The 17,579-nt window shown below is 38.8% G+C and overlaps 1 protein-coding gene across 2 annotated transcripts in view; it reads left to right on the forward strand.

Moving 5' to 3' along the window:
- Positions 1 to 7,220, forward strand: part of ZFYVE28 (zinc finger FYVE-type containing 28) — a 186,373-nt gene extending 179,153 nt beyond the window's left edge. For both annotated transcript variants that reach the window (XM_074276109.1, XM_074276108.1), the window contains exons 12-13: positions 5,927 to 6,030; positions 6,990 to 7,220. In XM_074276109.1, coding sequence (XP_074132210.1) covers positions 5,927 to 6,030; positions 6,990 to 7,121 — 236 coding nt within the window. In that variant the 3' untranslated portion in view covers positions 7,122 to 7,220. The remainder of the gene's footprint in view (positions 1 to 5,926; positions 6,031 to 6,989) is intronic.
- The last annotated feature ends 10,359 nt before the right edge of the window (positions 7,221 to 17,579 follow it).

The raw sequence follows: 17,579 nt of genomic DNA on the forward strand, positions 1-17,579 counted from the left end.
ACTCAGTTTCCAGTTCCTTGACACTAACAAAGAAGGCTGCTACATTTTTGTACATGAATGTCCTTTTCCTTTTTTTTTTTTTAATGATAGAGGGTCATTTTAAAAATCCATAGACAAGGATAAAATGAAGTTCATGCCATACAAAAGAGCAAAAAATTTTTTTCCCTTTATGTAAATCCTGTCCATCCTTTAAATTTATCGTTTTCCAGAAAGTTTCCCTGGACCATTCTCCCTGATCTAAACTCTGAGAGCATTGATTATTGGTATCACTCATTTCATACTAAACCATGGATATAAGGCAGAATGGTTCAAAGAAAGTGGGGTTTGGGATTAAAGAACCTAGATTTAGAAATCCTGACTCTTGTTTATATCTCAGTTTGTTCAGCCAAAAATAAGGACTATCATTAAGTTCTCTTCCAGCTCCAAATGCTATGATCCTATTTATTACCTAGGAAGTCTCTTATATTGTTGTATTCTGTTCCAATTCACTTATTATTTAACCATTTGTGTTTCTATTTGCATTTTTCAGGCTGGGTAGTAAGCTCCTTATTTTTTCATAGTCATCATGATGCTGGTCTTAGAGATAGCAGGATCTTGGGCTCAAATTCTGTCTTTGAAAATGACTGACTAACTTAATTTTTTGTCTCCATTTCTTCATAAGAAAATCAGTAATAATAATGCTTTTCTCTTAAAGTGTTATGAGAATCAAATTAATACTATATTCTCATTATATGTTATAAGATTTAGAAAAATAAAAAAGAAATCACTATCATCATCATCATTATTCCTTCAAGTGAGCAAACATTCCAAGTCTTAGTGCAGTTTTAATCTTTAATTTTAGACTTTTGAGATAACTTATATATGAGGCCACTTTGAAGATAACTATCACCCACAGAGTGTCCCAAAACTCCTAGTTTTGCAGTATTAATATTTTGTGGTGTTAAAGCTTTAAAAGCATTTTATAGCATTAAAGTTCTAAAAAAATGTTAAACTGCACCAAAACTTTTAGGACACCCTGGCTTATGCTTCTGTATATCCCTTAGAACAAATAGCACTGCAGTAGTACACAAAATTCATATATGTGTAGCAAACACTGACTGGAAAGCCAGCATTCAACACTGCCCCGGACCTGGGGTCAGGAAAAGCTATATCCAAATCATGTCTCAGACATTTATTGTGTGATAAATCCCTTAACCTAGAATAGAATAGATCTGAATCAGGTCTTTCTAATTCTAGATCCAGTGCACAATAGGATCATATAACTTAGAATAGAATAGAATCCATTCTAGCTTTAAATATGTGATCCTATTATGCACAAGATTTAGAATTAGGAAGACCTGGTTCAGCTCCTAGAAGAGCTGGCCAGTAGGAGACAGGGCTCCCTCAGAAGGTTGTGGATTCCTGTCCCCAGACCTCTTTGACGATTTGTCAGAAATGTCATAGGAGATACAGCTGGTAAAGTCTGTGCCGAGCAATTTCTGAGAACCCGCCTAACTAGTTTCTGTGGTTTTCTGTGACTCACTGAGAAGTAAAAAGAAATCTTGTTATATTTCTGCAAGAACATTTTTGGACATTATCTTAAATGGTAGAATGTCAGATCTGGAAGGAGTTTGAGAAGCCATCTCATCCAACCCCTTTATTATATAAACAAATGAACTAAGACTCAAAGGAGAAGGGCCACACCCAGCATCACAAAGCAACAGTGCTAGGAGCCACAGGATTGAACTGAGATTCCCTGAGTCCCGTCTTTTCATGACATCCCAATCCCACTTCGGGTTGGAACCCTTCTTTTAGTTTTGGGTTATTTTTTGCTTTTGCCTTGTTTTTTATATAGTCTTGTCCCTCCTATTTTACCTGGAGAGACATTTGGAAGGATCCATTTGCCTCTTTTGCCAAAGCTAATTTCTTCCTTATGTGCTTTTCCTTTGATCTTTACTACTGTCCCAAGAATCTGCTTATTTCTCCCTCTTTCCTGATTCCTTCCTTTCTTATGAGCAAACATGCTCATGTTTCCTCACTTATTAAAATATCTTCCCTTGATCTTTATACCTTTTTCAGCTGTTGCCTTCATCTCTATAACCTGTGTTTCCACTTCCTCACTACCTATGCAGTCAAAAGAGCCTTGAAATCTGGCTTTGACCTTTACCACTCTATTAAAAATGTTTTCTCAAAAATCACCAGTGACATTATTAATAAATTCAGTGAATTCTTCTTGGTCCTTATCCCCCATGCATTTGATCTTTTTTGTTGGCTCCAGGCTTACATTTCCAACTGACAACTGGACATTCCCATACAGATATTCTACAAGCTCCTCTAACACAAGATTTACAAAACCAAACATTCCCTTAAAACCTGGTTTTCCTTCTGACTTCCTTATATATGATACCAGAAATACAGTATTCCAAAGGTCATCTATCTACTCATACAGGTTTTAAATTTCTATTTCTCACTTTTCATATCCAATGAATTTTCAAGTTTTTTTGATTTCTCCTTCAAAATACTATATATGTCTTCCTTTGCTTTCTTTTTCCCTACAGGACTGTTACATTTATTTTTAAATAAATATTTATTGATACATTTTGTTTTGATATTATTTACAATTCCCAGTGTGTATCCTTCTACTTCTTGTAAAAAGAAAAAAAAAAGTAAAACTAACTTTTTGAAATAGACTGGCAATATAGTCAGGTTCCACACCCATAGTCTCCCTACTTTGAAGAAAAGCTGGGGAAGATACATTCTCATATCACTTCTCTGGGAACATACTTGGTCATTATAATTTCACAACATAAATTTTAATCATTTTGTTCTTATCATTATTTGCATTTAAATTTTTATAGTCACTATATTATTATCATTGGATTATAATCATAATATAGTATATATTTTCCGGCTTCTTCTTATATTCTGGACTGGGCCTGACTCAGGCCAGTCCTTTACTAATTTAAATACAATATTGGAATAAAGTGAGATACTAGTAGGTCATTAAATAGTTTTTAAAAAGAGAGAGATTGCTGAGCCATAGCAGAAAACAACTCAATGACTCAACAAAGAGAGTCATTGAAGATACCTGGAGTTGAGTCTGCTAAAAGAAGCTCACTTGTCTGACTTATCCCTCAAGATCCAGGAGCCAAGCATCTGAATATCTTCTGGAGCTCCTGGTGGCTGCTTTAAAGTGAGCCAAAAGAGGAAGTGTTCCCAGTGGTATGAGCCCACGCTTCTTTGAGTTAACCAAGTCAACAGGAAGGTCTCAATATCTTTTAAGGAGAAGCCAGCCTAACTTGACTGAGGTGGGGGGTTAGGATATTGTTCCTGCCACAGTTTCTTTCACTTTGCACCAAATTACATGTCTTCCTATGCTCATAGGAATATATACCATATACATCATATTTCTTATTTGCAACAATAATTCCACTATTATCATGTATCATCCACAAACAGCAGGTTTCTTATTTGTTTCTAATTCTTTGTCACTACCAAAACAAAACAAAAAAAACAAAAACTGCTGCCATAAATATTCCGATGCATATGGATGGGACCTTTCTTTCATCATCCTCCCTGGGTGTAATACCTAAGTCAAAGAGCATAAACATTTTAGTCACTTTCTTAGCATAGTTCACCTTTCTTCCACATTGCCTGTGATTGGACCAATTCAAAGTTCCACTAACAATATGCTTGAATGTCTATATTTTTCTGTAATTCTTTTAGCATTGCCTATTTCCTCCTTTGGCTATCTTTACCAATTAGCTGAGTATAAGGCAAAATAACCTCAGGGTAATTTTGAATTGCATTTCTCTTGTTGTTGGTGATGACATTGGTGATGCCATATGGCTGCAAATAAATTGTAATTCTTAAGAGATGTGTTTATTCACATCCGTTGTTACCTATTGAGGAATGAATTTTGGTTTTATGTACTTCTGTTATTTGTCTATGTATTTGGATATTAAACCCTTATCAGAGATATTTGATAAATATTTTTCCTAGTCACTTGTTCTTCTATATTCTATTTGCATTAATTTGTTAATGCAGAACCCTTTCAATTTCTTGTCATAGAAATTATCTATTTTATCTTTTGAAATTCTCTCTCCTTTGTTTGATTAAGAATTCACTATCTATCCAGAGAGGGGACTATGAGGACTGGATGTGGATCATAACATAGTATTTTCACCTTTGTTGTTGCTTGCTTTTGTTGTTCTCATTTTTTTCTTTGTTTAATCTGATTTTGCTTTGATGTGACAAATGATAGAAATATGTTTAGAATTGCACATGTTTAACCTATATTAGATTACTTGCTTAGGGGAAGAGGGAGGAAGGGAAGGAGAAAGGTTTGAAACACAAGGTTTTGCAAGGATGAATGTTGATAACTATGTTGGTATACAGTTTGAAAAATAAAAAGCTATTATTATTGGGGGGGGGAGAATTTATTCTCTATGGACAAGAGACAGGAGGATCTGAGTTCAAATGTGGCCTCTGACACTTAACCTTGCTGTGTGACACTGGGCAAATCATTTAACACCAATTGTCTCAACTGCCCCCCTCCCAAAAAAAAGAGAAGTAGAGAGAATTCACTTCCTATCTGTAGGCATCACATGGTCTGCATCCTCTAATTTTTCATGGTATATCCTTTAATATTCAGATCCTATGGCCATTTTGAGTTGATTGTAGTTAACTGATATAAAATGTTGGTCTAGATCTAATTTGTGACAGACTGGCTTTTTTCCCCATTTTTTCCAGTGATTCTTATCAAAAAAAGGAAGTTTTTTTCTAAATAATTTATGTTTGGGTTTTTATCAAATGTCAGGTAGAATTGTATTGTTTCTGATTCTTTATTGTCTTATCTATTCCATTTATCTCCATTTATATTTTAACTATACCAAATAGTTTTGTTGATGACTGCCCTATAATATAGTTTGTCCCCTTCTGTTTTCTTTCTGTTTTGTACAATTACCATTTCTTTACTACCCACTTAAGACTATTTCAATATTTTCTTAACAAGTTTTCCCATTCCTACATCCTATTACCATCTTTAAATATTAAAATCCAGGTTATCCTTCACGAGCAGTGCCACTTCCTCCATGGAACTTTGTTTGATATCCCTCACCTCCAACCTTATTAGAAGTGATTCTCCTGTTGCCAGACCTGGTCATACTCCGTATTTCTCTTCTATACTTGCCTATTTTGTGTTATAATTATCTGTGTGTGTATCCCTTGTTTGTCTGTAAACTCCATGAAGACAGGGTTTTTGCTTGCCTTATCTACTTTGTTCTCACTGTCTCTACCTAACGGTTTTCAGCACACAGAACACAATCAGTGAGTGTTTCATATTGAATGGAATTGACTTAGTTCTCACTGAGAACAAATCAATTGCTGTAAATTCTATAGCAGTTTGTTCAGTATGAGGTATCAGGTCATTACTGGCTGGACTTTTACATTGGCAGCTAAAAACCAGATGGAATACATTGATATATTCGAATGTTGGATGTATGTTTTTTTTCCTAGGTTCTTGATCTCAGTACCATATTGTACAACACATTTCATGAATCTGAGGTGATGGGAAAAGGGTAGGTCTTCCAGCTGTGTTTTTGAGACAGATGTAATTTCCAGCACTAGTAAAGAACCAGAGAGATTTTTCTGTATATTTTTTCAACAAGCTTAAATAAATTAAGAAAGAGAGGAAGACAGAAAAGGAAATTAGAAACCCAAAGGTCTATGTCTGTATCTATTTATCTAAATCAAGCCTCATCATCCGACCTGTTATGCACTTGAACTGTGTATTTGTAGAACAGATTTTACTTGGTGTCTCAACATCTGTATTTAGATTATATGTTTTTCGTTCTTCTCCCCCAGCAATTACCCACAGTTTGTTGGTTTCTTTTTTTCTCCCTTTAACTTGTTGCAATATCTACTTTGGTTTTTCTGTTTTGGGCAGATCCTCCTGAATGGGTACCAGATGAAGCCTGCAGCTACTGCACAGCATGCAAAGCGCCTTTCACTGTCATTCGGAGGAAGCACCACTGTAGGAGCTGTGGCAAGGTACTGAGCTCCAGGGCAATGTGTAGGTCACTGAAACCGGTTTGGAACTGAGGCCAAAAGGCTATAAATGGCCAAGCTTTGAAAACAGTGGTATTTCCACCTGGGAAGCTCTATTTCTTCAGATACCTAAATATAGATAGAATGTAGCCTTTTAAGGGGCTCTAAACAAGAGGGCCTGAAGAAAATGTCAGATGCCTCCTCTTAACTCCATGGCCCAGAGCCCTGCCAACAATCCCTAGGATTCATTTATTCTAATAGCCTGTGCTACTGAGGACAGATTGGATTTGGGGCTATAAGACTACTATTTCAAAAAAAGAGAGCTACTTTTAGAATTATAAGTGATGAGACAATGAAATATAATAATTGAAATAGCAAAAGAACAAGATGGCTACTACCAGGATAAATTACACTGATAAGAAGCAAGCAAAGCAATTTCTTTTAAAGGTATATGCACATTACAGTAATCTGAACAGTTATTGTTTAGGGAGGAAAATTACTAAAAGCATTCTCCTAAAATTTCCTAGCCCAGGAAACCAAATATTGTCAGTGAGTTTTGAGTTTCCCATTATCAAGGTATGCTTAAGTGATTTATTGATTTTTCCATATTTCTATAGGAGGAGCCTATAGAAGTATTGCATTACAAGATAGTTTGGTTCATGAAATAGGCAGTAGAGCTAAGGAATCAGTTTAATTTAAAGACACACACATACTTTTAAAATAAGTTATTTACATGACATCTCTGAGTAAAAATGTCCTAGTAAGTTCATTACTTATCTATTCATGTTCATTTTGGACACTTTCCAAAAATATAACTTGAAAAAAGAGCGGGAAAAATAAAGTGAAGCCCACAAAGGGAGTGAATATTCCTTAATGGAAGCCTACCTTAAGATTTCTTAGAGTGGGCAGCTAATGTCCAGAAAGTAAACCTGTATCAACAAATCCATCTCTTTGTGTTTCAGATTTTCTGCTCCCGCTGCTCTTCCCACTCTGCACCGTTACCTCGTTATGGTCAGATGAAACCTGTCCGTGTTTGCACTCACTGTTACATGTTCCATGTCACGCCTTTTTACAGTGACAAAGCTGGTATTTGACATATTAAACTAGTGATCTATTTAATGAAGTCATACATGGACTAAAATTCTATGTGACTTATGCCAAGAATTAAATGGAAAGAAGGATCTTGTCAGAAACATGTAGGCTTTAAGCATCTATCATAATGTATTTTGTACAGATGGTTTTTATTGCATTTTCCTAAGCTGCTAAAGGGTAGTATGGGAAGCCTATGGTGGCTGGGGCTGCAATAGTCTTCCACAAATTTCTAACGTTAATATGATGATGCTATATGATACAGGAGAAACACACATCATGAAATGAGGGGGGGGTCCCTATTTAAGCTACCAAGGCTTGCATTGCTGCCCATCTCCCAAACTCGCATTTGTGTCCTACTTATAGGAAACCAATTCCAAACTGTTCACTGGCTTTTGGCAGATGTCTTCTTCCTTTTGCTGGCTAGCCTTTTAAGTAAATAAACTCTGGCCAAACGTTACCAAATTTACACAGAATATTTAGAGAGACAAAATTATCTTTGAAATGAAGAGGAAGCTCTTGAGTTTCCAGTGCTGTACGTTGCTGTTGCCTTTTGTTTGGGAATCATAGCAATAATTCTGAAGCTCTGCTCTTTTATTGTTACCTTGTTTTGCATGGGGTGGGCACTCTTAAGGATTCATTACATCTGACACCATTTCTTCCACCTCTTGGTTGTTTAAAAAAATGAGAATTAATATGAGAGTTTTATTTATATCATCAATAACAATAGTGAAAAACAAATGCCAGGGACATTGGTAAGTTGAGTGAAGATTCTATATAAAATACTTTTTATTTTTGGACATTTTGCAGAACAAGGCACTGTCGTATGTGGAGCTGCTTATGAAACCAAAAATATTTAAAAGACAGATATTAAGACTGTCCTTTTTTATTCAAAAAGTCCTAAACATTTACTTATATTTTAGGGATACAAAATCTGCAATATATATCATTTATGACATAATTTTATAAATCATGTCTTAGTCTTTTTTTTTTTCCAATCAGATGCAGGCCTGTCTTAAGAGAATGTATCTAAACCAGTAGGAAAATAACTTCTTATCCAAAGGGGAAAATACACACAGTGAGTGGGGTTTTTTGAACAGCAAGAAGTTTATTTTCCAAAGTATCTGCCCTAATTTTATCCACTGGTAGAGTGAAGAACTTCCTTTTGCCAAACACCAGATTTTGCTTTCTTCAGTATCCATATTCACATGGAGTACTACATCACTAAAGAGCTGACAAGAAAACTGTGTTCTTTCCTTCAGAAAAGAATCTGATTCAACAGGGCAGACAGAACTGGTATCCCTTTTCAACAACTTTCTGCCCCACACAAACCAATCAGATAAGATTCTCAGGTTTTCTTGGTTGCTCAGAACATAACATTTACATTACATGGAACCGCATGGCATCGGGCATAAGAATTGCACTAGAGGGCTCAGTGCAGTGTTAGTCATATTATCATGTCTGCACAGGAGTTTTGTTTCATTTCCTTTTTGTAACCTTCCTCACCAAATCCTACAGAGGGGATCTCAGTGATGGCCCCAGTTTGGCTCAGCATGATGCAGGTCTCTCATGCCAAGGGGAAAACTGAGAACTGTGGTACCAAACAGTGATACCTATTCAGGCTTCAATCTCAGGCTTCACATTGCAATGATTATTGCAGTTTTATTTTTGAGAAATGACAAACCTAATGCTTCTTTTATAGGATTAATAAATAAATAAAATTTAATTGTGACATTAACATGCACAAAAGTTGCTTCTTCTGTAAAAAAAAGAAAAGAAAAGTCTTATTTAATGGAGTGAATTTATTTATTCCAGCTTATTTTTATTCTGTAAATGCTGTAATTCAAAATCATTTCCATATTATATATATATGGATCTCAGACACTATAGTTTCTTATGTAAATACAGACTCCTATTTCTTTTACTGAAAAGCACAATGATTCTATCAGTACTAATATGCATTTGCCTCAGAGAAGACTTTGGTCTTATCATCTCTTGAGATAATTAAAAGGTCAGGATTTTATACTTCCATTGGCTGGGTGGCTGTTTCCTTTTGTGTCGCTTTTATAAGGAGAAAGGTGACATCTTACCAAACAAGTCAGTTTTAATCTCCTTAATCCACACATGAAGAAACAGTGAGTAGGAGCAAATATATCCCGTTCAGGCACATTTTGACCGTTTGTGCAATGATTCACACATCTGCTATCTCTGCAAAACAGTCAGGAGACTTTGACCCAGGAACTAGAACCATCGAATAAATCCCGTGAATAACTTTCCTCAGATTTCAGATGGGCTTCAGTTCTTCCTGCTTAGACATGACCTGGCACCCTGAGCCACTTCCAAACTCTATTGCAGCTGTAAACAGGAGGGCAAGACCTGACTCTCAGACATCAGTAAGCTCATCTTGGATGATCTGGTGTCTTATTACTACTAGTCTACTGTGGTCATGGAGACTAGCTGAGCGAAAATGGAGATGACATGGATAGAGCCCACGCTGGTGAATTTTTAGTTGGTATGAGCAGAAAGGTAGAAAGTGCCATGCTCCCCCCTCGTTCCTCTGGCAGTGTTTAAATAAAAACCCTCTTGTTTAGTAAGGACATAATAAGGAAGCCAGGGGCTAGAGGAAGGAATGGCCTGAACTCTGCCCCAAAATATACTTCTAAAAGAAAGCCCAGAATGTCAACTAATGAAAACAAATTATTTTCTTCCCTTGTTCTATACACATGTGCATATTTTTTCTAATAGTTTTTTATGCCAGTCAGAAACCCTCTTCTTTGAAAACTGACACTTTTAATTTCCCGGAAATTCTAATGCCAATCAACCTTTAGCTGTGGGAAGATGGAGTGTGAGGCAATATTAGTAATGTGAACTTTGAAAATAGGTGGAAACCAGAGCTTTTTCTGCCTTCATTGTACTGAATGTACTGACATTCAAAAATCAGCCCTCCAGAAACCTTGATCTCAGGCTGCTATCAGGCAAAGACAATAATAATCTTAATTCTTTCCCTCTGTTAATTTTTTCTATTACTCAAGCTCTCACTCTCCTGGGAAGTTCTACATGGGATCTCAAAACCTTCTTTGCCTCAAATGTACATTTCTTAACCACCTTAAGTATTATCTATTTCCCATAATATTAATGAACACATTTAATTTAATTGATTTAATGCACATTAATAAGCACATTTAACACTTGTTACTGGCCTTTGAATAAACCCACTAAACAGCCCATTTATTTACTCCACCAATAGATTGGCTATTTAACTGCAGCCAGAGATAGATTAAAAAGGAAGGGATCTTTGTCACTCTTTCCTCAGTTTTTCCTATGTTTTCAGAGTCCTTCACTATATTGTATTCCTCAAGATGATAAAGTCCCATTGTGTGGAATAGTCAGAAAAAGATTAGTATCTAACTCACATAGGACTTACAGAGTAGGTGCATTAAGCCAGTGACTTGGCAAAAGACTTCCATTTTGAAAATATGCTTTTTATGTTTTTTTAATGCCTCCTTGCATGTAGCTAAGTAGCAAGGTAGCCAACCCCCAAAATTTATTGGAGGTTTTTAAGCAGAAGGAAGATGTTATCAGAGCCATTATTTAGGGATTTTAATCTGGCAATGGTATGGGAAATAAATTGGGGGAAGAAAAAGAAAAAAAATTATGAGACAATTGTATTCAAGAAGTAATGAGAAAAAGGCAAAAAAAAAGATACAATTGTATTACTTCAAGCAAAGAGTAATGAAACGCTGGAGCAAAGTTTTGGCACTTGAAATAGGAGATGATAAAAGACATTTTTGGCAACTGATTGATTGCAAAAAGTGAGGCTGGGGTCAGAAATGTTTTGGAATTAATTAGAATATCTGAGTTCAATCCTAGATGTGCTGCTTATGACTTTTGGGCAAGACACTTAACCTCATTCCCTAAGAGCCCTTCTTCAGCTTCTAAATCCATGACCCTACAAGTGTTTTGAATCTGAGAGACTGGAAGGTGATGACGCTATTACCAGAAATATGGATATCATGGAAAGAGGTTTTGGGAGAAAAGATGATGAACTCAATAGGGATAGAGGTTGGGCCTGGAATTTTAAACATTTTGGGAAGAAGTGATAGAGCTGAATCTAGGATTCAGGATTAGGATGAGGCTGGTGAGAGAGTATAGAAATATAAAGGGAATAAGGACAGACATGTGGAGGAAGAGGAGACCAGAAAAGAGAATTCAGAAAAAAATAGGGGAAGAAGAAACAGTAATGAAGTATAATTGAAATAGAGGAAGGAAAGATTCAAGTATGGAATGGACTGTTTTTAGACCTTCCCCAGGTCTATAGAGTGCTCCTGGAAAGCTGTGGTTACCAAAGTCTAGCCCACTCTTTCCAGGAAATATCAGCAGGCAGCACTCTGAGCCATTTTTCTCTTGGTCAAGAATGCTCCATGGCTGCAACCAGTACAAGGCATTCCCTTGAAAGACTAGGAAAATTTCTACATGGGTAAGTTTATTCCATCTTTTTTCACAAGCAGATGATTTTTTTTTATTTCTTAATAGTATTTTATTTTTTCCCCAATCACTCACGGGCTAGGACTAGATCTGACTTAAAGATCTTCAATAGCCAATCGCTGCCAAATCCTATGTTTTCTACTCTGGGAACATCTCTTCCTTCCTATCTCAAGTCTCCCACTTCAATCTATCCTCCCCTCATTAGTCAAAAGTGCTGATCTGACCTTGTGGCCCCCAGAACCACAACCATTCAATGAATTCCCCTGGCTTCCCCTTGCCTCTAGAGTCAGGACCAAATATAAAATCCTCTTTGAATTTAATAATCTAACCACCTCTACCTTTCTAATCTCCTTATATCTTAATACCTCAGTGCACATCCTGTACAATGCAGTGACACTGGCCTCCTTGTTCTTCCTTTCACATGACACTCCATCTCCTAACTCCAGGCATTTTCACTGGCTGTCCCTCACCCCGAAGCTTCCTTCAACTCCCAGCTAAAGTCTTAGGGAAATCTTTGCCAAGTCCTTCTCAATAACAGTGCCTAATTATCTCCAATTTATCTCTACATATCTTATTTATATATAATTTTTTTGCAGGTATTCTTCCCCATTTTATTACAAACTCCTTAAGAGCAAGAATTGCCCTTTCTTTCCTTTTCTTTGTATCCTCAGTATTTAGCACAGTATATATTACATGTTACACAATACATATTAAACACAGAGGTGTTTAATAAGTTCTAGTCCACCGACAAGGGAGAAGCTCTCCCTAGTCCCATTTAAACCCTAAAAGAAAAGTTTGGCTTTTTCCAATTGACTGAGTTAGTTTCTTTAAGATAATTTAAAAATGATTTATTGATATTGTCCAGTTAGTTTTATATATCAAAGGTGACAAAGGAAATATTTACTTTATGGGTATCATTGACTTTCATTACTGAAACTGAATTTGGTCTTCTTCAGCCTCCTACTTTATCTTATGGGGCCCTTCCTTCTATCCTGTGTTCTTTCCCCACAAGACTTCTCCAGCCAGCTGAAAATATCAGGAAAATACTTAATAGCTCATCCCTGGGGAAGTGTTGTCCTATCCAGAAATACTTATATTCTCACTCTGAACTTAAATACTACAAACAATAACAACAAAGTTGGTTTCTTTGACCTAGACACTTTTCCCACCATTAAAGATCTTGCCCCCACCACGTTTTGGTAAATGGTCTTCACAAATAGCCAAGACATAACCCTGGCCTAAACAAATCAACATTTAGTAGTGAACTTTCAGGTGATGAGTCTTCAGAATGAAAAACTCAAGAATATGGAAGAAGGAACAACAGAATAGTGGTAAGAAACCTAAACTCCTATGTGAAACAGGATTGCCCTCTTAATGGTGGGATCTTAGGCCCTGTGACATGCTAGGGCTGGAGACATTAGAGGGGGGTGATTGATAGAGGAATCCCATCAGTTTGTGTATAAGGCTGTCTTAAGATACTGCCTCACCCTGGGAGTAAGGATCCATGCCAGTCAACAAGCATTTATTAAGCATCTCCTATGTGCCAGGCCCTGTGCTTAAGTCCTAAAGGGCAGCTAGATGGAGCAGTGGATAGAGCACAGCCCTGAAATCAGGAGGATCTGAGTTCAAATTTAGCCTCAGACACTTAACACCTCCTGGCTGTGTGACCCTGGACAAGTCACTTAACCTCAATTGCCAAAAAAGAAAGCCACAAAACATTCCCAACTCTCAAGAAGCTGGTTCGGGTTGGTTCAGGTTTTTCTAAAGCGTGGTGTTAACCTTGGGAGATGGCTACCATCATCCTAGTGTACTCAGTTGGCACAAGGAAAGGGACTGAATGTGAACCACTTCCATGAAGGACTTTGTATCTTTTGGAATTCACAGCTGTCATATCAGGGCCTGAGAGGTGACCCAACAGCTTTCAGATACACATGTTTGACCTAGAGAATATCCAAAAATAACACAGGATATGTTTGGTTATAATTATTATTTTATAATTATTGGGAACATCATCTCGCTTCTTAGCCCACACATGGCATAAGCCCTGAAATAGAAAATTTCTAGAAATTTCAAGTGTACACTAGGGGTCTAGAGGTCAAGGTAGTCTAGTGTTAACTTCCAGTATCGTTCCAAAGTGAAAAACCAATGTTCTCCAAAAGGTCTGAGACTTACGACCTGCTGCCAGCTCCCCCAAAGCCTGCCACTCAACACCTTCTGTCCTGAGCTCCCTTTTAAAGAAAGGGGTGATTCTCCAGCTACAGTCGCAGCGAGGACAGTTTTTATTTTGAACACACATAACAGAAATCCAAGTGAAAACTAGAAGAGACTGTTCTGAACAGAGTGGCCAGGACCTATAAATAGGGCAGGACTTGGAAAGGAAGCTCCACAGAGTTTACCACCTGCCCTTGCGAGTCACACCCCCCTCCTCCCACGGCCTAGCAGAACCTGAGTTCCTTCTGAACTGTCTCTTTTATAGATCAACCCTTAAGAGCCAGACTGCTGATCTTTTCTCATAAATAGCATCTGTAGCTTAGAAAATGCCAAGTTTTCCAAAGGCTCCTTCTGCTTAGCTCTGGGGAGTTGCAGGTTTGGCCTGCCACCTCGTGGCTAAGTATGGCACTGCTAGAGCTGCTGCATCCTTTCATGGGGCTTAGGGGAAGTTGGTTTGGGGGGTTGCCAGACTGCTCAATCAGAGCCTTAAATTAAAAGGATGAATCCTAAATTTCTGTCATTGGTCCTCCCAGGGCAGAAATGTGGGAACGTTGAGGGAGGTGCTATTTCTATCAAAATTACCCAAGTGGCAAAACCTTGAGGTTAGCCTCAGGAGACATTATACTTGGTTTCATATAGTCTGGTGTAGTAGGGAAAGTATTTGACTTGGAGGTAGAAGGCCTGGTTCAAATTTTCAGCACTGCCATTAATTGTGTGACCATGGCAAGTCATGGAGTGACAGTTCCTATTTCTATGGTGTTTTAATGTTAGTCATAGAAACAGACCTCAGAGGCCATGGTACAAATGAGGAAACAGAAGTTCAAAAAGGTTAGATAACTTTCGTAAGGTCACAGATTTTGAGTGCAATCATAATTTGAACACGGTTCCTCTGATTAAATTAACCCAATATTTCCACAGTGCCACCTTTCAATGGTCTTTCTCCATGTCACCCTTGTGTGAGAAGCACAAAGTACTAGAGTACATTTTAGGAAGCATCTCAGGCTCATTGAGCTCATACCAACGTGATGGGTGTGTGGGGGGCGGAACATTTCAGGAGCTGAAACTCTGTAATTCCCAGTTTCCCTTACGAGCACACTGAGACACAAGGCTCACAACATGAGCTATTTTCCTTGTAACCCAATGGAGACAACCAAGATTCACTCGCTCAGAAAACAGAACAGCACCTCAAAACTTCTCTTTGCTCTCTTCTGTCTGTCCACTGGTCTTTGCTTCTGAGCAAAAGGTCAGTATTTGCTGCTTCTACCATTATGCTTCACAACTCTGCTGCTGCTGCTCTCAGCAAGCAAAAGGTGGCAGTTCTCTCAGTCCCCTGCAACCCCTGCCCAAGCTCCTCCATTCTCACAGGATGGGGCTGTTATTTTTGGCCCCATCCACTGCCCACCATTCTCAGCTTCTCATTCCCATGTAACCAACTCTCTCACAAAAGCACACCTGAAGCTACTTTTAAGCCTTTATTTGCACTTGGTCATCCCAGGTCTCACGCATGAGATCTCAAAATTAAGACGTTCACATCAGCACTTTCCCTTGGATCTAGAGCTATGGGGTCAACCACGCCCTCTCTGCCCATTTATTCCTTGGGGGCGCGAAGAAAAGAGACCCAGATATCCTTGGTCCATCCGCAGCAAGCCTTCGTTCCTGCGTGGTCGTCCTCTTACCCGGGAGGAATCCGGGGCCCAGAAAGCCTGACTGGCTGGCGGGACTCAAACCCAGAGCTCCGGGCTCCAAGCCCAGCCTTGGCTCTTGCTATTCCATCCCGTCTCTTCAAGCAATCAGCGGCCCTTTAATTCACAAGGTAATTGCCTCAATTCCTCTGCAGGTGCGTAGTGGGTGTTATTATTCTGCACACAAGGGAATTGGGGCTCAGAGAGCCGGGAGAACTTGCGAGCGGCTGGATCTCCCCCTATTCTCGTGCAGCTGCCTCCGGCCAACTGGACACCTCCCCAATTAGACGCCCCCTTTGCCATGAGCTGATGCCGGCAGGCTGTCCTCCCCGCTCCGGGCCTCTCCGAATCCTCCCGGGCGGCCTCGCTCTCCCACAACCCCCTCCGTAAGACCTCTTTTCTGAGGGCGGGCTCTCTCCGCCCAGACGAATGCAAGCTCCTCGTGGACAAAAGACTGTCACTCGCGTCTGTCTCCAGTGCCTGACACACTCGAGATGCTGAATGGGTATTGAATTGAATTGAATCTGTAAAAGAGGTTTTGTTTTTTTTGTTTTTTTGTTTTTGTTTTTGTTTTTTAAATGCTTGTGCCATCAATCCCACAGGGTTGTAAGGAAAACTCGGGTTCCTCGAGTTCCCTTCAGGAGCCTGTCACTGCAGCCAGAAAATGCCCTCGTTTCCTACCACGAAGGGTTTTCCCGAATCTCTGCTGGAATTCATTGGTTTTTCTCCTCTCCACCAGTCCCTCCCTCTCTGGAAGGAAGGAAGGAGGGGAGGGAAGAAGAAAGGGAGGGAGAGGAAGGAAGGAAGGAAAGAAGGAAGAGAAGGAGGGAAGGAGGGAAGGAAAGAGAAGAAAGGGAGGAAACAGAGGGAAGGGAGGAAAAAAGGAAGGGAGGAAGGAAAGGAAGAAAGAAAGAAGGAAGAACAGACAAGGGAAGGAAGGGGGAAAAGAAAAAAAGGAAGGAAAAAAGGAATGAACAAATGAAGAAAGAAGGAGAGAGGGAAAGAAGGAAAGAGGGAGGGAGGGAGGAAGGAGGGAAGGAAAGAAAAGAAAGGAGGAAAGGGAAGGAAGGAAGGAGAAGGAAGGGAGGGAGGGAGGAAGATAAGAAGGAAAGAGAAAGGGAAGGAATAATAGAATGAAAAAAGAAAAATAGAATGAAAAAAGAGGAAAGGAAGTAAGGGGGAAGGAAGGAAAGAAGGGAGGGAGGAAAGAGAGAAGGAAGGAAGGAGAAGAAAGAGAGGGAGGGAGGGAGGAACAGAGGGAAGGAAAGAAGGAGAGAGAAGGAAGGAAAGAAGAAAGAAGGAACAAACGGGAAGGAAGGGGGAAAAGAAATAAAGGAAGGAAAGAAGGAACAAACAAATGAAGAAGGAAGAGAAGGAAGGAGGGAAGAAAGACAAGGAAGGAGGGAGTGAAGAGGGGAGGAAGGAAAGAAGAAGGGATGGAATGGAGAAGGGAAGAAGAGGTGGAAGGAACAAAAAGAAGAAGAGAATAAGAGACGGGAGGAAAGAATGGAGGAAAGGAGGAAGAAGGGATGGGAGGAAGGAAGCTTATGTTAAGTGACTATTACATACTAGACAGTGTGCCGAGGGCTTTACAAATATTACCTCACATAATCCTCACATAGTCTCAGGGATCGGTGCTATTATCCCCATTTTATAGATGAGGAAACTGAGACTAAGATGAAGTGACTTGCTCAGGATGATGCAGATAATGTCTGAGAGTATATTTGAACTAAGGTCTTCCTCACTCCAGGCCCAGAACTTCACCCCTATAATGGAAGAGAGTACTCAATTTGAAGTCCAAAGATCTGAATTCTAATCCTCTGATTCTTACTGGTGGCATGATGATTTGGAACCAGTCATTTAGCCTCTGGATCCCCAGTTAACTCCTTTATAAAATAGTGTTAAAAAAAACTGGAATCAGCCGATTCCTAGAGACTCATCAGGCACCAGAATAAAGTGAGCTATTGTTATTAATATTAACTAATTTAGTAATATTGGAGAAATTCCTTCCTTTTCCTTTGTGAAAATAAGGAATAAGCAAATCGTTCCTCAGTGGCCACATTCCTTCTGTTATCTGTAATCTCA

Source organism: Sminthopsis crassicaudata, chromosome 6 (assembly GCF_048593235.1).
Source record: "Sminthopsis crassicaudata isolate SCR6 chromosome 6, ASM4859323v1, whole genome shotgun sequence".
In the NCBI taxonomy this organism is placed as follows: Eukaryota; Metazoa; Chordata; class Mammalia; order Dasyuromorphia; family Dasyuridae; genus Sminthopsis; species Sminthopsis crassicaudata.